The 25,143-nt window shown below is 43.7% G+C and overlaps 1 protein-coding gene across 1 annotated transcript in view; it reads left to right on the top strand.

The window, feature by feature from the left end:
* The window catches only part of thsd7ba (thrombospondin, type I, domain containing 7Ba), a gene marked incomplete at both ends in the record, with an annotated part of 176,577 nt that overhangs the window by 72,567 nt on the left and 78,867 nt on the right, over positions 1-25,143 (top strand). The window contains 2 exons of the mRNA XM_081368568.1: positions 18,646-18,837; positions 20,349-20,577. Of these exons, the coding sequence (XP_081224694.1) occupies positions 18,646-18,837; positions 20,349-20,577 (421 nt within the window). The remainder of the gene's footprint in view (positions 1-18,645; positions 18,838-20,348; positions 20,578-25,143) is intronic.

The following is a 25,143-nucleotide window of genomic DNA, read 5'->3' as shown; positions in this document are numbered from 1 at the left end:
TGTGAAAATTAGAGTATCAGCAGTTTCTGAAATGCTCAGACCAGCCTGTCTGGGACCAACAACCATGCCATGGTCAAATATCAACTTTCTTCCACATTCTGATGCTCAGTTTGAACTTCAGCAAATTGTCTTGACCAAAGCTGCATCCGAAATCGCGCTCTGTCTGAGTAGGTACGACATTTGAATTTGAACTTACTTACACGTAATGCGGATGAACTACATCTGCCATGTTGTCATTATCATGTGATCTACCAGCGTCAGTTGCGTCCCTTCACTAGAGTTCTCAACGGGCCTGAAAATTACAACCCGACCCGACCCGGCCCGTGGCTTTTAAAGCCCGGACCCGATGTAACCCGACACATAAACATGAATTATCTGGCCGAACCTGACCCGCGGCCCGACGCCGCGTCGTTTTTTTTTTTTCTCTCATCACGTATTATCATGACCAGCAGACGGGAATTCAAATCAACCTTTAATGTTCACGCCTTTTAACAATACAAACAATACAAACAACTGAAACAATACACTTTAAATATATAAATAGGCTGTAGTAGCGACGGTGAATTCACCTGCGGCAAGTTTACTTCTCACCAACTCCATCTTCTTCTCCAGGCTAAAGGCGTGCACGCAGCGGCGTCAGGTCTGCCCCCGCCCCTCTCCATGATGCACGTTACACGCAGCAGCCAGACTTTCTTTACGGTGACCAGCAGCGATGATTAATAAATGTTTTTTTTGCTTTTTTTACTGAGCGGAAAAGATTAAGCCCGAGGTCCGACCCGACCCGAGTCATTTGATTATATTTTCGACCCGAACCCGCGGGTCCCGTCGGGTTTGTCGGGCCGACCCGACCCGTTGAGAACTCTACCCTTCACCTCCATTCATAAATTATCTCCCGTGGCCTCATGGGAAAGTAAAGTGTCCATTAAATGCACACTTCAGAATCTCAGTAGTAGGTCATCCAGGGACTTTTTGCCTACTGCCTACCGAAAACTATGTATTCAGACAAACTACTCTGTTAGCGTACTGTTTTTCGCATACATTTCACATATATTGTAGGCAAGTATTCGATTTCGGACGCAGCGCTTGTCTACATGCATAAATGCATTGAGTTGCTTCCATGTAATTGGATGATTAGATATTTGCGTTAAAGAGCAGTTGAACAGGTATACCTAATAAAGTGGCAAGTGAGTGTATAAAGTATATAGGTGCGTTCATGCCATGTCGTAATTACCGTAATGATTCTGAATGTAAAAAGCCTCTATGTGCTTGTTGAACTTGTATTTACTATGTGTAAACGCATAATTTTTCTGAGAACTACAAATTGTACCACATGGTAGCAGTACCACCTGATCACTGCAGATTCGGTGTATGACATCAAATTATCATTCGGTGTATGACATCTACCACAAGAGCGAGCACACACACATACACACACACACATATATATATATATTATCACTATATATATTTTACTTAAGTAAAAAGTCTTACTTTTAAGTAAAAAGTAAATTGTAAAGCAAAAAAATTGTTTTAAGGATGTTTTAAGGACAAACAATGAGTTTTTTTTTCTAACTTGTGTATCATTATATTTCTTATTATGGTTTAGGTTTTTCATATGGTTTGGTCAAGAAGTGGTTTTGGCAGTCATTTGTGTATGGCATGGACTCCCAATGAGGCATGTGTGGGACACAGATGGGTTTTCATCAGTGTCTTTATTATGTTAGAATGAGGCCGACAGCCGCCCAACTGTTCCAGTGTTGTTTCACGCCGTGGACCTCAGACAGCCTCTAGGCAGTACAAGAGCTGCTCCCGTGCTACTGTAGAGTGTTGTCAAGTCTTACATTTCTTTCTTAAAATTCATAAAGTGTTGAGTCTCCAAGCGTTTGAGGAAGCCTTATGAACCTTAACTACTGAGCTTTGTACTTAAAATCATTGAATGACTTAACCTTACCTTAAAGGCAGAATTATGATTGGAAATATAATAATTGTCTTTAAGTCCATATGAGATGTCATGGCTGGATAACTCCAGACGGAGCTTGTGCTGCTGTTTTAAATAGATCAGAGGAGAGGGTGGAAAATCATAGGCTATCTGTTTTCTTTTTGACTGTGTGATCAGTCAAAGTGCCAGTTATCGGTGTGTCTGATCAATGGAGGTGACACTAATCTGGTAAATGACCTTCTGCCTGCGTGTCAGTGCTGTCAATATCTGGACTGAGGTGAACTAATTCTGATCAATTCTCAAAATCATCTCTTACTGACAAGTGGAGTCTTGGTTCTGGCTTTGAACCCTAAAGCGATTAATGGTTAAAGAAATGACAGATTGAGAGGCTGTGCCTTTTTTTACAAGAAGCAAAGAAAATACCATTTGCTGAATACTGAAACTTTTCTTCCAAAGCAGTTAAAAACACTGTTTATCTTATGTTCACTTATTTTCTTCATATATATATATATATATATATATATATATATATATATATATATATATATATATATATATATAAAGGTCACCCTATTGAATTCTATGGTTTTACGTATCAGGACATAGTAAAAAATCATCTGGTGTTTAGCAGGTCTTGAAATTAGGTAAATACAACATCAGATGAACAACAACACTTGCCATATTACACTGTGTCATTATTTATTTAAAGCTGCAGTCCATAGCTTTTTTGGGTTAAAAATTATCCAAAATATCTTTTTGAGTACATAACCAGCCAGTGTTCAAAACTATCTGCTTGCCTTAGCTCGATTAAAAATGGTAAGCTTGTAATAATGTTTTTAATTCCAGTAGTACTGGTGGATATCCGCGGGAAATTCAAGCATGTCTTTGCGTCATTACGTCACAACTGTACTCATAAAGAAGGAGTCTCGGCTAGTAGGCTATATTGCGTGTGAGGATGTTGGAGGTGGAGATTTATAGCCTTTTCTCACAGCACTTGATATAATTAAACTTAGCAATCTGATGGCGGATCCAGAAAGGTTCAAACGACAATCACCAGTGACAACTGGAGATTCACCCGTTGTAAAACGCAAAAGACTTCGGACTTCAGAGAAAAAAAGAGACTGCAACCGGGCCCATGCGAAAACAAGGACAAATATCGGAAGTGCATTAAGTGTAGTCACGCAATGCTGATGTTGATAACATTAACAATTTGAGAACAAAGTATAATTTGCATGGTTTGACGTGATATGATAAGCGATCGTTAGGCGCGATTTACTGCAATGCTTTTTTCCCCTTAGTTGGTCAGAACAAAAGTGGATGTTACTTGATCAGACGACATTTTCTGGTGAAAATTCTTATGTTGGTCATACTTCCAAAAAGTTGAATCTGTGATTGCGAACGACGGTATCCACACCGGCGGTGACTGACAGATGCAACTTTGCAAACCTAAGTCGTGCGCCATGTTATTTTTAGAGAGAAGAGGCTTTCTCCTGGCAACCCTTTCAAACAAACCATACTTGTTCAGTCTTTTTCTAATTGTACTGTCATGAACTTGTCTGAGGCGTAGCTCTTGGGTTTTTTTGCAATTTCTCTGAACATTGCACGGTCTGACAGTGGGGTGAATTTGCTGGGACGTCCACTCCTGGGAAGATTGGCAACTGTCTTGAATCTTTTCACTTGTGAATAATCTTCCTTATTGTTGAAAGATGGACTTCAAATTGTTTTGGAAATGGCCATAAAACCCTTGTCAGATTGATGGCAGCAACAATTGCTTCTCTAAGGGGCTGTTTACATGACACCGTTTTCTGCTAAAAACATAAAACTTTAAATGTGTTTGTCCGTTCATTTACACGACAACGGCATTTTTAAAAAGGGTTTCAAAGTGCAAGTTTTTGAAAATGGTCTCAGTGTAAACAGCAAACACGTGTTTCCGTGTATTACGTGTTCAATCTATGGTGTTTCATCGCCATCTAATGGCCTGGAGCAGAATACAGCGTTTTAGTCGTTTTCGCTGGATCCGTGTGAATGGGGATTGTTGTCGTGTAAACATACCCTATAACAATGGTTCTCAATTCCAGTCCTCGTGACCCACTGCTCTGCACATTTTGTATGTCTCCCTTATTTAACACACCTGAACCAGATCATCAGCTCATTAGGAGAGACTCCATAAACTGAACTGAGTGTGTCAGATAAGAGAGACATACAAAATGTGCAGAGCAGTGGGGCACGAGGACTGGAATTGAGAACCACTGCCCTATAAGATCATTGCTGATGTCTTTCTTCCTTGGCATTGTGTTAACACACACCTGAATGCTCCAGACCAGCAAACTGCCAAAACATCTGATTAATTGATCTTCAGCAAGCGTGATCACCTCTATAAAAGCGAAGACATTTGATTAGCAGCGGCTGACTGCTACTTACCCTCTTAATTCCTATGGAAGCAGTAAGGCTGTACTTAGTTTGTCACACATGGCTTCTCCATTCTGGCCTAGTTTTTGTTAAATAAATAGTGACACACACTGTGTAATATGTCATGTGTTGTTGTCCATCTGATGTTGTATTTACCTAATTTTAAGACCTGCCAAAGACCAGAGGATTTTTTATTATGTCCCTCCTGATTCGTAAAAACATAGAATTCAATAGGGTGTTCTTTCTTATTCACATGACTGTATATTTATATATAAATATGCATCTCTGTGGCATCACATCACATTAAGAATTGAGAAAACTGGCATGTGTCACTTTTCATTTCATGCATAGGTTGTTGTTTGTATTAAAATGACAGCTGTCCTCTGTCTCCCTGACCTTTGTGTTGTGTGTTTACTCAGAAACAGGTTGTGTGAGGTGACGCATTCCACCAATCGGATGTCTTCCAGGGTTATTTTTTATTCCCATTCTCTAAAGGTCATAGTTTGTGATATATCTTAGTGTAACATTCAATCTTCAGTCTGTTATGGGCGTTGATCACATTTGACATTTCTCTCCTGTATGATGTCTCAACATTATTTTCTCTTTTTGTATTTGTTTCCATTATTCATTTGCATTACACTCTCTCAGTCATGTACAGCATTCCTTTATGAGTGTCATTAGTTGTTGCTGATATACATATTAATATAATGTGACTGATAGGATGCAGAGTAAGGTCTGCCCCATACGGAGATCTGACAGTTGGGTTATCCGTTCCTCATTCCCGCTTTAGATCCATGATTCTCTCTGGTATACTGCACTGCATAAGCAGCCGCTGTTTGCACACACCTCTGTTGATAATGAGGATTCAGTGTTTACATGGACTTTCCAGCATTAATATTTATGTTTTCTTGATGTGTCAATGAATACTAAGTGGTGTGAGTGACTGAGCTGGAACAGAAAAGAAAATTGTTCATTTTTAACAGTGTAGTCAGATCTTGTCACTTAATTCTAAACCGCATTATATTTAAAGGTAAGGTAATTTATTTTATTTTAAAGCACTTCCTACTTAATGTGCGAAGACAGCAGTAAAAAAATGAGTCTTTCAGTTTTTCTGTTTATCTGAGCAGTGCCACATGCCAATTTCTGGCTCAACCAATGGTGTGAATTTGGGGCCAGACTACCTGTTTGTCCAAAGATGGGTCATTTGGAAAATCAGATTGCTGCAGGAATAAGTCCTAAATCCCAGAAATGAAGTAGCATTTTTAGACTTTTGGTTCGATCATCCCAAAGTCTGTTTTTTTTTTTTTATGTGCTTGAAATAAGGTATGTGGTTAACACAAGCTCACAAGATACTTTCACATTTTATTCTACAACATTAAATACATCAGTGATACCCCACTCATGATTTTTTAAAGATTTTACAGTGGTAACAAGTGGATAAATGGGACTACTAGGTTGTCTGGGACATTAAACGCCATCACGGCAAACAGGACAACTCATCTACTCACTCTCGTTGTGTTTATACTCGCACTCTTACAAACTTTTCTAACTCAAACTTTCAAACTTGTGGGTTTTAAATTGATTGAATAGTTCAATCAGAAGTTTGAAAAGAGTTTAAAGAGCAACCGCGGTGTAGTTTGTTCCCTTTCAGTCGCTCACGTTCGACGTAACGTCGACGTGACGACGTAATTGGGATCACTTCAGGGAGCCCTATCAACTTCGAGTGTCTACAGAACGAGCCAATGAACGTTGGCGTGCGTGAATCGCGTCACGCGCCCCGCCCCGCCGCGCGGGTATAAACAGGAAGCGGGCGCACGCACACATTGTCTTTCACTTCGGAGCCGAGCTTTCGTGAGACTTCTGTCTACAAAGAGATTCAGCCCTTGAAGACTTCAAAGAGATCTACTCTCTGCCTACAGTGTTGGTGTGACGGCGCGATCAGCGGTGGCCGCGAGCATTGCAGCTCACAAACTGCTGTTTTCACAGCACTATTGTTCTGTGTTTGTGTGTGTGTGTGTCGGTTCGGTGGGCGTTTCCTTGTGTGTTTATTCACACCGCGGCTACCCCTGGGTGCCTCAGCACTGAGAGAGTATTTTTTCAACCTTTTTTATTTTTACTAAAAGAGCAACACAAGCGTGACCCTGCGTCTTTTTCAAGATGTCATTCCGCTTGTGCGTTTCTGGATGCCGTCGTTCCCTGGCGCCAGCAGATGGCCACAGCAGTTGCCTCTCGTGTTTGGGCATTCAACACGCTGAGGCAGCTTTTGTGGATAGTTCATGTTCCCATTGCGGGAATATGACTATCGCAGCGCTTAGATCGAGACTCGCTTACCTCAAGGGAGGTGCAGTCCCCTCGCCTATGCCCCGATCTAGTGTCTATTCTGCCCCGCAGAATAGACCTACTTCGGTGCATGACCAGGGTGATCTGAGGATTACCGTGAGGGCTTCCCCGTCGAGTCATCCTCCGCGGGCCCCTCACGCCTCACAAGCGCTGTCGCCATTGGGGCTCCTTAGTGAACGTCTTGGTCCTTCTCCGGAACGGCCAACCGTTTCCTTTGGGGCTCCGGCTGATGACCAGATGTCGATCGCAGCATCGGAGGGGGAGCTGTCCTCTGGAAATGACGACTCGGCTGCGTTGCCCCCCTCGGGGTGTGTAGCGTTGTCCGAGCCGGATCCAGAATGGACTGCTATGCTTTCCCGGGCCGCCGAGAAGGTCGGGCTTGCGTGGAATCCTCCACCACGTCCCGAACCTTCTCGGTTGGACGATTGGTTTCTCGGGGCGGGCCGTGCTGGTTCTCAGTGCGCCGCCCCGGTACCTTTCTTTCCGGAAGTGCATGAGGAGCTTTCTAGGACGTGGAAGGCACCGTATAGTGCCCGAAGCCGTTCTAGTGGCTCCTCACCCCTCGCCACCCTCGACGGCGGGGCAGCTAAGGGGTATGTGGATATCCCCCCGGTGGAGCGGGCCGTCGCGATGCAGCTGTGTCCGGCGTCCGCTTCCTCTTGGCGGGGTAATCCACGCCTCCCGTCCAAGGCCTGTAAGTTTTCGTCCGGTCTAACGGCGAAGGCTTACAAGGCCTGTGGACAGGCTGCTTCCGCCCTCCATGCCATGGCGCTCTTGCAGGTCCACCAGGCCCAGGTGGCAACCGTGTGGCAACCGACCTCGCCCTCCGGGCGACGAAGGAAACCGCACGTTCTGTCGGTCAGGCGATGTCCACCTTGGTGGTCCAGGAGCGCCACCTTTGGCTCAACCTGGCGGATATGAGGGACACCGATAAATATCGGTTCCTGGATGCCCCTCTTTCCCAGGTTGGGTTGTTCGGCGACGCGGTCGAGAGCTTTGCCCAACAGTTCTCGGCCGCACAGAAGCAGACGGAGGCCATCCGGCACATCCTGCCCCGGCGGACCGCTGCTGCTCCCACCCGTCCGCCGGCCGCAGACCCTCCGTCTACTCGTCGCCGAGGTCGGCCTTCTGCGGCGTCCTCCGCTCCCGCTAAGTCCCAGCAGCAGCAGCAACCATCCAGGCCTCAGCGCGGAGCAAGCCGTAGGAAGCCGACCCCGCCCGTCCAGGCCGCTGCCAAACCAGGAGGCAAGCGACGGTGCAAACGACCCTGAGACGGGCGGCCCGGAGGTGGATCAAGTTGCTCTTCAGGAGATGGCGAAGGCGCCACTCCTTCCCCCGGTGGAGGGCCGGGCGGAGAATCTTTTGTTTCCTTTTCTTTTTGTTCCGCCACTGACCCACGGGTCAGTGGTACCCACATTTTCAAAAAAAGAGCAATTTCTGAAACCTCTGGGCCCCAAGAGGGCGCGCTTGGCAGTCGACGACGCCGCCATGCCTTGTCACTCCCGAGCCCCTCTTTCATCGCCAGTGAGCAGCAGTGGCTGTGTTCCGGACGTGCTCTCGCCTCCTCACACTCACTCTGCCCTTCGACGGAAGCAGGTATGTGCTGCACCACACACTCAGACCCCACTTCGGGCCGCTGTGCCGTCCGAGTCGGGTCCCTGCATTCCGCCGCGCTGCCCCACCCCGGGTACGTCTGTGGTGCCGTTAGTCCCGCTTGCTCGGTCTCTGGGAGCCTGGTTAACGCTTCCCAGTCCGTCTCGCTGGCTCATCCGTACCATCAGACTCGGCTATGCGATTCAGTTCGCCCGGCGCCCCCCTGCTTTCAAGGGCATCCTGTTCACCCGTGTTCTGGCGGACAATGCCCCTGTGCTCAGGGCAGAGATCGCAGTCCTACTGGCGAAGGACGCGATCGAGCCGGTCCCTCCAGCCGATATGAAGACCGGCTTCTACAGCCCGTACTTCATTGTACCCAAGAAAGGTGGTGGGTTACGACCAATCTTGGACCTGCGCGTCCTGAACCGGTCCCTTCACAGGCTACCATTCAAGATGCTTACGCAGAAACGCATTTTCAAATGCATCCGTCCCCAAGATTGGTTTGCAGCGATCGACCTGAAGGACGCGTACTTTCATGTCTCGATTCTCCCTCGACACAGACCGTTTCTCCGCTTTGCGTTCGAGGGACGGGCATATCAGTACAAGGTCTTACCCTTCGGGCTGGCCCTGTCGCCCCGCGTCTTCACGAAAGTCGCGGAGGCGGCCATTGCTCCCATGTGCGAGCGTGGTGTTCGCATCCTCAACTACCTCGACGACTGGCTTATTCTGGCCCAGTCGAGAGAGCAGTTGTGCGAACACAGGGACATGGTGCTCAGTCACCTCAGCCACCTAGGGCTTCGGGTCAACTGGGAAAAGAGCAAACTCACCCCCGGGCAGAGGATCTCTTTTCTTGGTATGGAGTTGGACTCGATCAACATGACAGCGCGCCTCACCGAGGCCCGTGTCCAGTCAGTGTTGAACTGCGTGAGCACGCTCAGACGCAGAACAGCGGCACCACTGAAACTGTTTCAGAGGCTCCTGGGGCATATGGCATCTGCAGCCGCGGTTACGCCGCTCGGATTGCTTCATATGAGGCCGCTCCAACACTGGCTCCACGATCGAGTCCCGAGATGGGCGTGGCAGAGCGGCTCGTGCCGGGTCCAAGTGACTCCGCACTGTCGCCAAACTCTCAGCTTGTGGTCGGACCCTTCCTTCCTGCGGGCAGGTGTTCCCCTGGAACAAGTGTCCAGGCACTCTGTGGTCTCCACGGATGCCTCTACCACCGGCTGGGGGGCCACGTACAACGGGCATGCAGCTTCAGGTCTGTGGACGGGGCCTCAACTGCATTGGCACATCAACTGCCTCGAGTTGTTAGCAGTACGTCTTGCACTGAGCCGTTTCAAAACGCTGCTACTAGGCAAGCACGTACTGGTCCGTACGGACAGCACTGCGACCGTTGCGTACATCAACCGCCAAGGTGGTCTACGTTCCCGCCGCATGTCACAACTCGCCCGCCATCTCCTCCTCTGGAGTCAGAAGCATCTGAGGTCGCTTCGTGCCATTTACATTCCGGGCCTGCTCAACCGTGCAGCCGACGAGCTCTCACGGCAGCAGGTGCTACCGGGAGAATGGCGACTCCATCCCCAGGTGGTCCAGCTGATTTTCAGGCGCTTCGGGACCGCTCAGGTAGATCTGTTTGCCGCCCCGGACACGTCTCATTGCCAGTTGTTCTATTCTCTGACCGAGGGGACCCTCGGCACGGATGCTCTGGCACACAGCTGGCCCCGGGGCCTTCGCAAGTATGCGTTTCCCCCAGTGAGCCTTCTTGCACAGACCTTGTGCAAAGTCAGGGAGGACGAGGAGCAGGTCTTGTTAGTTGCGCCGTATTGGCCCAACCGGACCTGGTTCCCGGAACTAGTGCTCCTCGCGACAGCCCCTCCCTGGCCCATTCCTCTGAGAGAAGACCTGCTCTCTCAGAGACGGGGCACCTTATGGCACCCGCGTCCAGACCTCTGGAAACTCCATGTCTGGTCCCTGGACGGGACGCGGAGGTTCTAGGTGACCTACCCCCTGCGGTAGTTGACACCATCACTTCCGCTAGAGCCCCCTCTACGAGGCGCCTCTATGAGTTGAAGTGGAACCTGTTCGTTGACTGGTGCTCCTCTCACGAGGAGAACCCCCGATCTTGCTCGATCAGAGCCGTGCTTTCCTTCCTGCAAGAAGGGCTGGAGCGAAGGCTGTCTCCCTCCACCCTTAAAGTGTATGTTGCCGCTATTGCCGCACATCACGATGCTGTTGATGGTAAGTCTTTGGGAAAGCATGACCTGATCGTCAGGTTCCTGAGGGGAGCGAGGAGACTGAATCCTCCTCGCCCACTCTCTATACCCTCTTGGGACTTGTCTCTGGTCCTTTCGGCACTTCAGAGACCACCCTTTGAGCCTCTGCAATCAGCTGAGTTAAAAATTCTGTCCTGTAAGACAGTACTCCTGGTTGCATTGGCCTCTATCAAGAGGGTAGGGGACCTGCATGCATTTTCGGTCGACGAATCGTGCCTAGAATTCGGCCCGGATAACTCTCACGTCATCCTGAGACCCCGGCCCGGATACGTGCCCAAGGTTCCTACCACTCCCTTCCGGGACCAGGTAGTGAACCTGCAAGCGCTGCCTTCGGAGGAGGCAGACCCAGCCCTGGCTTTTCTCTGTCCCGTTCGCGCTCTGCGTCTGTACGTGGACAGAACGCAAAGCCTCAGGACCTCAGATCAGCTCTTCGTCTGTTACGGAGGCCAGCAGAAAGGGAAGGCTGTCTCCAAGCAGAGGATGGCCCACTGGATAGTGGATGCCATCGCCTTGGCTTACGAAGCCCAAGGCGTGCCCTGCCCGCCTGGGTTGAAAGCCCACTCCACTAGGAGTGTCGCTTCTTCCTGGGCGCTGGCTCACGGCTCCTCGCTGACAGACATCTGTAGAGCTGCGGGCTGGGCGACACCTAACACGTTCGCTAGGTTTTATAGCTTACGTGTTGAGCCGGTTTCTTCCTGTGTGCTCGCTTCTACTAGCCGGTAACACCGAAGTTCCCGCTCTAGTGTCGGCTTGCTGCGCCACTCCCTTCCTAGGAACGGATACGTGCGCTTTTTACTCCAGTCGAGTTCCCCATTGGCGAACCCTGTGAGTTCCTCCGCACCCCTTCGGCAGTCGGACGTTGCGGAGCGTCCGACGCCAGGCCTAGTGCTCGTATGCTTGTGTAACTTGTGCTAGGCTGGGTTCCATATGTGGTGATCCCTGCGGCGATCCCATATGTGTATTCTTCCACGACCAGTTCCCTGCGGTGAGCCCGTGTCTTCCCTTGGCAGAGTCTGCTCTGCCGTCACTGTCCGGTGTGTCTCCCCCTTCGGGTGGAGCCACCCCAGTGACATTCCATATGTCGCACTGCCCCTTCGGCCAGTCCATATGTGTATTCTCCACATGTTACCTCCCTTCGGGCAGGATGTGGCTCCGCAGCGTTCTTTCCCCTGGAGAGGTACGCTTTCCCAGTGTTATCCAAGAGTTCCGCTGTGTGGGGTATAATGGAACAGCAGTTGATCTCCCTCTACGCAGATCTTCCGCCCCAGCAGTTGGGGGTCTGAGAGTCTTGCGTAGGGCGCTGGATGTGGCAGCAACCGTGGCGTTTTCCATGGGATCCCAATTACGTCGTCACGTCGACGTTACGTCGAACGTGAGCGACTGAAAGGGAACGTCTCGGTTACTGATGTAACCCTCGTTCCCTGAAGGAGGGAACGGGAGACGTAACGTCCCGTCGCCACCGTTGCTGACCATCGCTGCATGGCCGTCACAAATCTCGGCTCCTCAGCGAAAAACAATGTGTGCGTGCGCCCGCTTCCTGTTTATACCCGCGCGGCGGGGCGGGGCGCGTGACGCGATTCACGCACGCCAACGTTCATTGGCTCGTTCTGTAGACACTCGAAGTTGATAGGGCTCCCTGAAGTGATCCCAATTACGTCGTCACGTCGACGTTACGTCTCCCGTTCCCTCCTTCAGGGAACGAGGGTTACATCAGTAACCGAGACGTTTTTTTACTTCTGATGATTATTTAGGCTCCACAATTCATAATTGTTGTCTTTATTTGTAAAGAATGTTGGGGAATGCTGTTGGTAAAAGACATCTGATGTGTAACATTAGATTCGTAGGTCTTAATATATAGGCTGTTTATCTCATTAATGTTAATAATATAATCAATATAAGAAAAGAGGGAATCATTCAATGCTCTTGATTGTACTACGTTTGTAGTTTTAATAATAATCAATTTATTTATAACGAATACACTATTCAGGGATTTTTTTAATTGAATGCTTCTGTTTAGAAGTAAAATAAAAAAAGTAAAGCACTGTTAATTGAATTAGTTTCTTTCTTAAATTATATTTGTTCTACTGTTTATTTGCATCTATTTTAATAACAAATATAAAATAGCAAGAAATTGCTATAATATAGTAATGAAAAGAATTGGAGGAAAAGATGCATCATGATACATCAAGAATTGTTTTATAATCAAATCGCTGAATCGTATTTGAATCGAATCGTGAGGAAAGTGAAGATTCACACCTCTAGTCGCAATAACGCCTTCAGTGATTGGTCAAAACACCCCGTGCATTGTGGTATCATGGGGGGGAAAAAGTTGAACATATTTTCCTTTAGATATGGGTTTTGAATTGTGTGCATGTGCTTGGTGGTTTTGTTTGTGGAACATTCAGATTGACTCTATTGACTTCAAACAGGTCATTCCAACAAATGGATTTTCGCCATTCTCATTTCGCCATTTTGTCAATGGCTGTCATTCTCAGTCATTCCAACAAATTATTTTTTTTTAATAGAGAATGTAAAAATAACAATAACTAATTATTGAAATTTTGCTCATTTCGACTCATTTTGCCAGACTCCAAAATTCATAAAAGTTGTCTTCATTTGTAAAGATTATTTGGATGAACAAAACCTGTAAGAATCATATACTTTTATCCGTCACAGATCCGTCCCTTATTTTCTAAGGGATCCAGGGTGATGCTAACTCCTGGGTTGGCCTAAAAAATGTGTCATCCTTGCAGGACTCTATGGGTAGCCATTTTGATATGTGTTATGCGCAAAAGTAAATATGAGGAAAATAATGAAGATTGTACAGTATAATTGGTGTAATAGAATGAATTTGCAGCTGTATGGCAGTAGTTTTATATCGGAGCATTTGAATGCATTTAATTTTTTGATATCATCATTGAAATTGAGTGTGGACTGAGCTGTGCAGGAGGAAACAATGCTGAATATCAGGATCCACCACTAATGTCAACCACAGAACTTCACAATTTCAGCGCTGACATCGCAACTCATCAGGCTAACACACACTAATGAAATGAAAACTCCTACTTGACAATTCCTTTGTACTAGATACATCCCTGCGGCAAGTTATTTTTTTCCATTTTCTACAGAAGAATAACTGTGGAAAGGACAAAATTAGTCGTGACAAAAAGCAGTGTCCCTGTTTTAAATGTTTGTTTTTATGTGTTTTAAAGGGGGGGTGAAACACTCAGTTTCAGTCAATCTCATGTTAATCTTGAGTACCTATAGAGTATTATTGCATCCTTCGTATCTCCAAAAAGTCTTTAGTTTTATTATATTTATAAAAGAAAGATAGGCTGTACCGAGTCTTTCCGGAAAAAAACGAGCGGCTGGAGGCGTGCCATGTGGGCGGTGCTAACGCGCCGATAGCTAACAACACAGAGACATTTGAAGCAGTTTGTCTATGAGTTTTACTCACCGCCTGCGGTTCCAACGCACGACCGTGAACCTTTATCATTGGGACTGCTAAATCCGGCGTCGAACTGGGCCTTGTTTATAAAACAATCATCTTCGAAATGCAGGGAACAAACAAAGTCCTGTGACTGCAGCGAGCACAGCGCTGAGGTACTGCTTTCGCTCTCTCGCTCTGGTGGTCTACGGGTGCGCGCGCGCCCTTCCGGGAGAAGTGCCCTTAGGACCGTATAAGGAAATTCCGCCCCATCTGAAAAAACTTTACGAAACTTGTGACAAACCGGAAGGAGTATTTTTGGTACAGAAATACTACATCAAACGTACAACTTAATTTTTGAAACTTTGTCCATGTTTAGCATGGGAATCCCCCCTTTAAGGTAAGTTTTTGTTCAACGAGAAGAGGTATGCATTTATGCTGATAGTTTTTAAAACATCCGAACAGACTGCCTCATTTGACTGAAATTGGTCTGAGCGTGTGTAACGCTGAAGCTCGCTTCCAATAGAATTTCTAATCTAAGCTAAAATGAATTGTACTCATCTTCTTTGTGGACTCCTTTTTAGCCAAGCCCCTGTTGGTGCTGCTAATGGTGCACAAATTTTGATCCAGAGTTTGAATGATTTAAAGAACTTGTATCATATTTTTGGTAATTAATTTCAGTTCTCTTAGACTGTAAAAAGACTAATCCCCTGTAAGCTATTAAATGAATGGGTTTGTCCTTGACTCTGTCTAAAAAATGAATGATGAATCTGCCCAACTTTCATCCATCAGGTGTTCACTGAGAACTGATCTTACTGTCGTAATCGCTTCCAATTATGACTTGTTCAAAATTGAATGCAGGATTAAATCAAAGGGATTTTTTTGGGTGTTTTTGTTTTTTAGATGCCATTTTTTTTTTTATTTTTTTTTTTTTATCATAGTCCACAAAATAGTTTTGTGTCTGTGCTTGCAGGCAAATCAAGGGGTTGTTCTCTTGATCTCTTTCCCTCCTACTCTCTTTCATTTTTGTGTGGAAGGTTTTGTATGTTGTGAACAGCGCATGAAATGGTACACAGATTAAGGGGTGCTCACAAGCAGCACTATTTTATTTATTTATTCTTCTTTCCTCTTAAATGCAAGTGAGCCAAAGAGATTTCAGCCAGGAAGATGTGGCCCTTCCAGTGCTTTTTGCTCTCCGTGTGGGCTGTTAAGGTTAATTTCTGCAATCTGCATGCACATTTTTCATCCGGCCCTCCTGGGGCAAAGTGTTCCTTTCAAACTTTCACAATTATTTCTGATATATTATAACATGGAGGGAAAGTGGATTGATTTAGGGAGGTGGGAAGCTGGAATTATTTGATGCCTGCAATATGACCCGTAAGTCAGTGATGTTATTTGGAGCTCTGGCATTATTCTTTCTGCAATTTAACTTATTACAATTGGGTGCTCAAATTGCCAAGCACCTGTTATGGAATTACAGTTTGTGCATTATTCAGAAGGCGAGACAAACCTGCGCAGTTTGTTAAAATGAACACTGCTTGGTTTTTATTTCTGACTCTTGAACTGTAATTTTTGCAGTATAATTCCTGCTATTTTCTTTTTCTGGAGCTTTTTTTGAACTTACTGTCACTCATCGCCATTTATAACACTGAATGTTTTGGTGTACAAAGTTCTGCATTATACATTATCTCTAACTTTATGGGAATATGACGTTCCTGCTGAAAAGGCCGACATAGCTACTCACCGTAATATACCTAATTTTGTTTGATTTGAAACTCAATGACTGCCTTGGTCAACCAGCTTCTGGACCAGCGTGGGCATTACAGTATATGATATCCATTAACATCAGAATTAATTGTGCTTTATGCTTCATTGGACATTTTTTAATGGGTGATTCTTCAATTAGGGGCAGTTTGAACAACTTTAAATATTGAAAAATGACGCTTCCTCAAACTATATTTCATTTATCACATGTCCTTGAGTAAAAATCTACCTTCAAGTAAAATTTGGTGTTACTGTATGTGTGATGATGTGGATTTTTTACTTTTACTTTTATTGAAAAAGTCTCAGATTTGCAAACACAAGTTCATTGGCAGTCAATTAGCTTTGAAATTATAAACATTCAAATAAATGGTTTGTTTTTAGTCAAATTAAATATGGTATTTAAAAAGTCCAAAATCAGCACAATCAGATAAATTTTACATTTCATTTACATTTCAACTATTAAAAATGAAATTATTAACTATTATAAAACTACTTTTTTTTTCTTCTGAAAAGTTTCATTAATTGTAGAATCAGCCATATAGCCTACTCAGTGTTTTTTTTTTTAAGAAATTAATACTTTTATTTAGCGAGGATGCATTAAATTGATCAAAAGTTAGCAGTAAAGACAACTTTCTATTCATCAAAGAATCCATCAAATTACCCTAAAAAAATATATGTATCGCGGTTTCCACAAAAAATATTGATAATAATTAGAAATGTTTCTTAAACACCAAATCAGCATGTTAGAATGATTTCTGAAGGATCATGTGACTGAAGACAAACTTCAGCTTTGCCGTCACAGGAATAATTTACATTTTAAAACATATTAAAATAGACTTTTTTTCCCACAATATTTGTGATCAAATAAATGCAATAAAATCTTACTGACCCCAAAATTTGGAATGGTAGTGCTCAATTTATTTAATGCAGGTAGTCTGTCTTTCTTTCTTGATATTTTTCTGCATTGCATGAGCCTGTTGAAATGCTAATGCACTCATTTCAAGGGGTCAATAAATCTCTTCAATATTTTGGATCCCTGATGTCAGTGTCAAGAATAGACCAAATACCTCTTTTTCAAAACCGCATTTCATGGTGTAGAGACTTCAGTGTTGATGAATGGAAGTTTCCGGTTCTGTCTACAGTTTAAATTGCGCTCAGGGGTCCTCCACCTCGTGCACGCAACAGTTATCTTCAAACTCACTGAAGTCTGGGTCACGTGGTCGCCTGCAGTGTTTTGCAATAGCAATTTGATTGCCAAGAACATGCCTAGAGTCCCTCCTCGCCAGCCTCTTTGCTTTGATGACTCAAGAAGCCTGGTGCTAAAGGTTGGAGGCGGAGGGCTGGAGACTCGCTTTAGGGAATATCTTCCATCTATGCCTCATTGGATCAAGAACATCACCCATATCACATTCTTAGCCTCTTGACATGGATGCAGTTACAGCAGGGGGAAAATACATAGATAACAAATTTGCCTCTGTTATTGCTTAACTGCATGTTTGAAAGTGAACGACAGCATTCAAGAGGAATAATGATGCCTCGTATTGACCGTTGAAGTTCTTCACACATTCAGGGTTTTACATTTGACTTTATCTTTTTTTTTTTTTTTTTTTAAGGAAATTGATCCGTTATGGTGGCACATAAGAAGGATGTAATACGCCTGTTTGTTGTGGATGTTTTTTAGGGTTTAATCGTTAAAGGAAAGTTTTGTGTAATCCTAGAGAAGTGAATGGAAGGATTAATGTCTCTCTTTCATGCATGAAATGAGAGTTTTCCTCTTACTAACTTCAGCAGACAGCCCAGCTCTCTTTCGCTTCTGTCTTTTGATAGCTCACTGGCATCCAATAAATTAAATGGCCTTTGGTTCATTCTGTCAAATACTGTGTCCTGTTCAAATCTTTTCCTTCCTGCAGGTGAAAGGAAACAAATTCTGCCCATCTGATCAAGCAGTCATTAGTAAAATCAGTGGCAACACACAAAGCAAATATTTCCTTTGGTTAATTTGTTTGAAGATCGAAGAGCAGATCATTTGTATAGAGAAACTGATGGCATTATCGCTTTGACAGACCGTTGCTTTGACAGACTTGATTGTGAGGGTTTGGAGCGTCATGAAATTATTAGTGTTCAGAACTTGGTTGTGTTCATCATAATGAAATCTAAATTGCCCCCTCTATTTTCATGTTTCTCATTTCTGTGATTGAGCACAAAAAGGCTGATGAATCACAACTGTTGATCTCTTATTTGAAGATAAAAACCACTTAGTCTTCATCACAGTTGCATTAAAAAGATGAAAGCAGTGAATATGAGCACATTTATAATAGGGACCTCATTTACTCTTGTAACGCTGAGTTATGGGACTATTTCATTGAATGGCTTATTCCACCTCAATGCACAAAAACATTGAATTTCTGTCTTGTAAAGGTACCTTGGGTTTGTGGTTGACTATTATAGAGTCTTTTATAAGTGTTAAAATTTTCTAAAATTTCTGTATTTATTTATTTTATCTTTTTTTATTAATATTATTTATGGATACAGTACCGTAAGAAATTGGAGTTGATAAGATTTTTTAAGTTTTTGAAAGAAGTCTCTTATGCTCACCGGGGCTGCATTTATTTAATCAAAACAGTAAAAAATATCTACCCATCCATCCATCTATCTTTATGTCTATCTGTCTGTCTGTCTATCTGTCTGTCTGTCTACAACTTACAATATATTTTGTAATATTGAATGTTCACAATGGCCAGTATAATTCTTTATACATATATATATATATATATATTCAGTAAAGAAATGGCAAATGGGCATGTTTTGAAACAACAACAACAATAACCTCCTTTGATATCTGTCAACACCAAGTAATGATGGTGACATTACAAGTCGTCTTATGTTCCACTGAACAGGGCAGCTTGTTCCTGAGGAGCTCTGTGAAGACGAGTCACCCCCTAAAGAGGTGTCCTGTGTGATGGCGTGTTCAGGTGACTGTGTGCTCAGCTCATGGTCTGATTGGTCCTCCTGCTCCCACAGCTGCTCCAGTAAAAACTCAGAAGGCAGACAAAGCCGCACACGGACCGTATTGGGCTTACCAGGAGAAGGTCAGTTGACTTTCACCTTTCACAGAAATTAGGTGATAATGTTTATTACAAATGTCTGAAAAATGTATTTTCAATTTAAGAAGATTAAAGGCATTCAAATGAATGGTGCATGTGACATGGTGTGGCGCCTCTGGCCTGCATGTGTCATTTCCTAACCTCTTTCATTCCCACTGTGTTCCAGTCTCACTGCACATTCCTATCTATTATAATTTTTTTTTTTATATAACATTTAAATAAACAAACAGATAATTTAATGCTGTAATATTGATTTGACAAGGGAAGTAATTTACTCCTAATATCACTCTGAGTGTGACATGACACCATTAATCAGTTTGTTTTTGTGAGTGGAGGGCCAATTTTGCATTCGGTATATTTGTTTCAGAGGAGCAGTGATAAAAATGTGTTCACAGGGTCTCATTTTTGTCTGCCTACATACCGCTGTGGGCTTTTCCAATCACTCACAGTCCTTCTGGAATGACAAAAAGAGCTGTGTAATTAAGACTTAAATATAGCTTAGTCTAGAGACTACTCCCGCCCCCTCTGTAGCCACACACACACACACACACACACACACACACACACGCACACACACATGCATACATACATACGTACATCCTGAGTAACAGCATTATGCATGCTCTTACATCTCCATGCATCTGGAAAATGGAAATAAAGCCCCAACCTCTACACACCATCCACAGAGTGTCATTAATCAGACAAGCCCTTATTAATATTCAGCTGGTCTACGTTACACTCATAATGAGTCCCTGTGTTATGGAGAAAGGCTGAATGTCAATACAATGTCATTAGCTTCAAGGGCAGATGGAGTAGGAATTACTTTTAATTATAAAAAGTACAGAAGTAATTTTGGAGGTTGATCCCACAAAAAATGTGTCAAAGGTGTCCCTGCATCACACGTGGAATACACATTCAGCATTTTGTTGTCAAGTACAGTAAAATTATGGAAGAAGGTTTTGGGATGCATCAATATCAAATATTTGGCTGATACGGATAAGCTGATATTTATTTTGGTTTCATGGTTGATAATAGATGTATGGAAGAGTCTATTCTAATTTCATCTAATATTACAATATTGTATTTCAACTATATTTCAATGAACAGAAAGGTTGTTAATAGTTTTGTTTAATGATAACAACACTGTGGCATTGGCTCTTTCAGCATTGAGGAGCCCAACAGCATGTCGACTCAACCAGAGGTGTGATTTTGAGGCAACCAAACTTTGTTTGTCTCATATAGTCAATGAGACATTATTTTAAAATTTGTATTTGACACTGGTGGTTCAGAAATTACACTATAAACAGTTTATTTTTATTTTTTATTATTATTCGTTTTCTTCTATTCACATATCTACTTCTCTTCACATGTCCCAGTAGATTTCGGCTTCATGCCTCTTGTGCTCTTGTAGCTCGTTAACATTTTATGGAGCATTAAAGCAAACTTAAGAGAGGGTTTTCCATCTGTAATGCAGTTAATGATCTTTTTCATTTCAGCTAAGGCATGTCCAGCTGCTACTGCTCTGGAGGAGTGGAGAACTTGTAACGATCATCCATGCATCACGTTCTACTGGGAAGCGTCGCCATGGGGACCATGCATTGAAGACTCCTCCATGAATCTAAATGGCACCGGCTACTGGAACGGAACGACCACCTGTGCTGTCGGGGTGCAGATTCGTAAAGTGGTCTGCATGAAAATGGGCGTCGGGCCGGTTATTCCCAAAAGGTGCCTTATTTTTATGTATGAAATTTAAAGCACATAGATTTTTCACCACTGCTCATAGCATGAAGTTTAAATGGTATATTTTACTAATCTTTGGTGATCACTGCTTTTTATTATTAAATACCATAGAGCACTTACTTTACCTGTCAGATGCAGGCAATAACGCTTTGTTCAGACATTCAGCTAAATCCTATCCTTTTGTGATTTGAAATCTGTTTAAAGTAAGATTTTGGAAATGCATTTAATTTGGTAGAGTCAGATCAGATTTCACTTGGCACTCATCACTCAGACACGGCGTGGCTGTAATATCATACACAAAGTGCAGTAGTTGTGGCACATCTGCATCTACATTCTCTCATTTACACTCACATGCCATTTACTATGATTGAATAATCAAACAAGGGATCAGTTTTGAACTCGGCATATGTATGAATGGGTAAAATGTAGTAGTCCTCATGGCTTCTATTCTATGTCTTTTGGCATTGTTGTTACTATGGCAACCAATATAGATATATCATATATTGATTGCACTGTCTGAACAAATGTATCCAATCTTTACTAGGATTTATGTGCTGTGTGAACAACCACCAACATAAGTATATATACAGCCTTAACAAATGCATTCAAATACCTCATCAAATATGTGCCGACATTCAATTCAGAATGTTTTTGGAGGGTTTCAGTTTGATAATGTTCCTGAATCTGGCCAGTTTCCTTTATGAGACCATCCATTTTTATAGCTTTATCTATAAAACAGCATTTTCTCTCCATACATAATATCAGGACATCCGTATTTGGTGAATAATGAAGTTCCCAGAGAGAAATATTTCCCTCTGCTAGCTTTTGTAAATATATGTACATTTAGTTTGATCAGAGCGCTAAATTAAAGCAGATATTATTAGACACTTCTGCTCTGGGATGTGTCTTTGAGGCATTCTGCTACACAATCACACAGTCCTGAAATCCAGATTTAATATTTTTCCATATAAACATCACGTTTACACTGCATGAATGAGACGTACAGCACAACATATATGTATAGTTCTGAAAGCTGTTCTCATGAGATGTTCGCATTTCCTTGACCTTTTCACAAGGGAAGATCGCTTGGTTTACATTTGCTGAAGCCGTATCTTATACACTGAGTGTCAATATTCTCATTCTTGTGCTGTGTGTGGCTCTGAGTGCAGGCTGGACTTTTTCTCTCTGTTTCCTCTATGAGAGGTTCATGTTGCCCCAGGTCTTTCCTTGATAAATGTTTCCTGTGGGAGTGGTGTAATGGCGCTTTGGGTAAGATAAAATGTTCTATTGCATTGCATGGAGAAGATATTGTGTTGTGCATCAGGAAAAGGGGCTCATAAATAATGCAGTCGTTTATCCATTTCTTTCTGTTATATTAATGACACCAACGTAAAGTGAGTTTATGGGCTGGCGTATTTCATTGGCCTGGTTATAGGTTTCGGCTTTACCTCAGTTTTGGGAGGGGGGCTGTCTGGAAAAACATGCTGGTTTTTCTCTTTTTAGTGAAAATGTCTAATATATCTGTATTTAAAACAAGATGCATTTACATGAGAAGCAAAATTGCATACAATTTTTAAGAGTAGCTCTGTGCCTACATCGACAACCTTTAAATTCATCATTGAATTGATAAATGGTCATTTTGAAATACTATCCACTGGCAGCAACCTCACACAGGAGACTCGTAATTGCATAAGACTCACAATTGATGATATATATATATATATATATAGTGGTCAAAAATGATGTCTATAGAAGTGATATTTGTTTAAACCATCAAAATTTTAGAAAAAAAAAATTAAAAAATAAATATATTTTATATAAAATTATTTGGCAAAAAAAGGCAAACTACAGCTACAGGTTTTATTTTACTTAGCAAAAAAAAATGCATTCAAAAAGCTCACAAGAAAAAGCATACAATGACTACAACATAAGCAGTTATTGAAACACTGTAAACTATTATACGATCGATAAATTATGAGAACATTATGACATTGCTTTAATAAGTTAAGAAATTCTCATTTTTAAGTCAGTTTAATGTTAAGTTGAAATGGGTTAAACATCCAAGTTGATTGTACCTAAAAATTTATGGCAGCAACTTTTTTTTTTACAGTGTATTTTGTTGGTTCTCTCTTGTTTTTGCATGTTTTTATAATTTTGGAAAATGACAGCCTGGCCTAAAATTATGTCCATAGCATTGTGCATGTTTCATTGCATTTTCAAAAATAAAACTCCAAGCACAACAATGCAATATGTTTACTGTCACGGTGTGGTGTAGGAGAAGACGAAGAGGAAACAAAAATTCCAATGCAAAGTTTTACTAACAATATAATACATACAGGTGCAGGCAGACAGACAGAAGGTTCACACATACTTAATAGGACTGAGAACAGACAATGAACATGGCAAAACACATGGAGAAACAGATCAGGAAAACGAGACAGCTGACAAGACTAACAAGGTAAACAGGTGTGACAGATGAACTAATGAGGGTTACCAGGGAAACAGATGAGTGACGGGAAAACAGAACAAAGGAAGACATGTGACTTATGAAAATACAAACAAACACTGACGTGACATTTACACAATTTTTAACAATTCTTTAATATTTAAAAAAATGTTGAAGATCTCAATTTTCCTAGGTCAGAGATTACTTTTGGCCACTACTGTGTATATTTTATTCAAGCATTACTCTAACAACACATAAAGCTTTAAAAGTATGTTTTAGACTTATATTCTGAAAATAAATATTGATGTATTACACATTTTTACTTCTCAAGTAAATGTATCTGGATTTAGGGGTGTTTAGACATTTACTGGAATTAAGACAAGCATACTGATAAAATCAGCTTCCCCTTCGTCAGCTCACTACTACGTAAGTCAGAAGGGATTCTGACAAATGGGGATATCTACCAAAACGCCACGGCTGTTGGCCCTTCCAGCGCTCCGCTTGAGCCTCTTGGCCTGACCGCAGTGTTGGGCAGAAGTAGGAGCTCTAAGCAGAGAAGGTCAGTCACTGCTGTTCTGCTAGACCCACTCAGTGTGACTTATTGGATAACGCTGCGGAAGCCACATCCTACCCCGCAGGGAGGCACTGTGACGGTTACACATATGGACTAACCAAGCAGGGTAGTACGACATATGGCAGTCTCTGGGGTGGTTCTAGCCTAGTTATAGGGGGGAAGATCACCAGCAGAGGCGACAGAGCGGGCTCTGTCGAGGGAAAGACACAGGCTCGTATGGACACCCAGCCTAGCACAGGTTCCACAATGCATACGAGTGTAGGCCTGGCGTCAGACGCTCTGCAAGGGTAATGGAGGAACTCACAGGGTTAGCTATTTCTGGGGAACACTACTGGAGCAAATAGACGCATGTATGGGGGCGGGAGTGGCGTTGCAAGCTGACACTAAGAACGGGTCCTTCGCGCTACTGGCCACTATACTATACTCCCGGGGGCGAGTATACGGGAAGACCCCAGCTCTACACAGAGGCTATAGAATCTAGCAAACGTGTTAGGTGTCGCCCAGCCCGCAGCTCTACATATATCTGTCAGCGAGGCGCCTTGAGCCAGCGCCCAAGAGGAAGCAACACTTCTAGTTGAGTGTGCTCGCAACCCGAACGGGCAAGGCACGCCTTGGGTTTCGTAAGCCAAGACGATGGCATCCACTATCCAGTGGGCCATCCTCTGCTTGGAGACAGCCTTTCCCTTCTGCTGGCCTCCGTAACAGACGAAGAGCTGATCTGAGGTACTAAAGCTTTGCGTTCTGTCCACGTATAACCACAAGAGGCGGTCTGCCTTCTCCGATGGCAGCGCTTGCAGGTTCACTACCTGGTCCCTGAAGGGAGTGGTAGGAACCTTGGGCACGTATCCGAGTCCGAGCTCTAATTCTAGGTACGATACGTTGACCGAAAATGCATCTCGAGACTGAGCCAGAATCAGCCAATCGTAGAGATAGTTGAGAATATGAACGCCGCATTCTCAGAGAGGAACAATGGCTGTCTCCGCGACTTTCATGAAGACGCAGGGCGACAGGGACAACCCGAATGGCAGGACTTTGTACTGATATGCCCATCCCTCGAATGCAAACTGCAGGAATGGTCTGTGTCGAGAAAGAATCAAGACATGAACGTACGTGTCCTTCAGGTCGATTGCTGTAAACCAATCTTGGGGACGGATGCATTAGAAAATGCGTTTCTGCATGAGCTTTCTGCGTGAGCATCTTGAACGGGAGCTTGTGCAGGGCCCGATTTAAGGTTTGCAGATCCAAGATTGGTCGTAACCCACCGCCTTTCTTGGGTACAATGAAGTAGGGGCTGTAGAACCCTGTCTTCATAACGGCTGGAGGAACCGGCTTGATCGCGTCCTTCGCCAGTAGGACATAGATCTCTGCTCGCAACACTGCACAGAGGTGAAGTGGATGCCCCTGAACTTGGGAGGGCGCTGGGCGAACTGAATCGCATAGCTGAGTCTGATGGTACGGATGAGCCAGCGAGATGGGCTGGGAAGCTCTAGCCAGGCTCCCAAACTTTGTGCAAGCGGGATCAACGGGACCA

The sequence above is a fragment of the Scardinius erythrophthalmus genome (assembly GCF_964197995.2).
Source record: "Scardinius erythrophthalmus genome assembly, chromosome: 6".
NCBI lineage: Eukaryota > Metazoa > Chordata > Actinopteri > Cypriniformes > Leuciscidae > Scardinius > Scardinius erythrophthalmus.
This window is presented reverse-complemented; position numbering and strand designations above follow the sequence as displayed.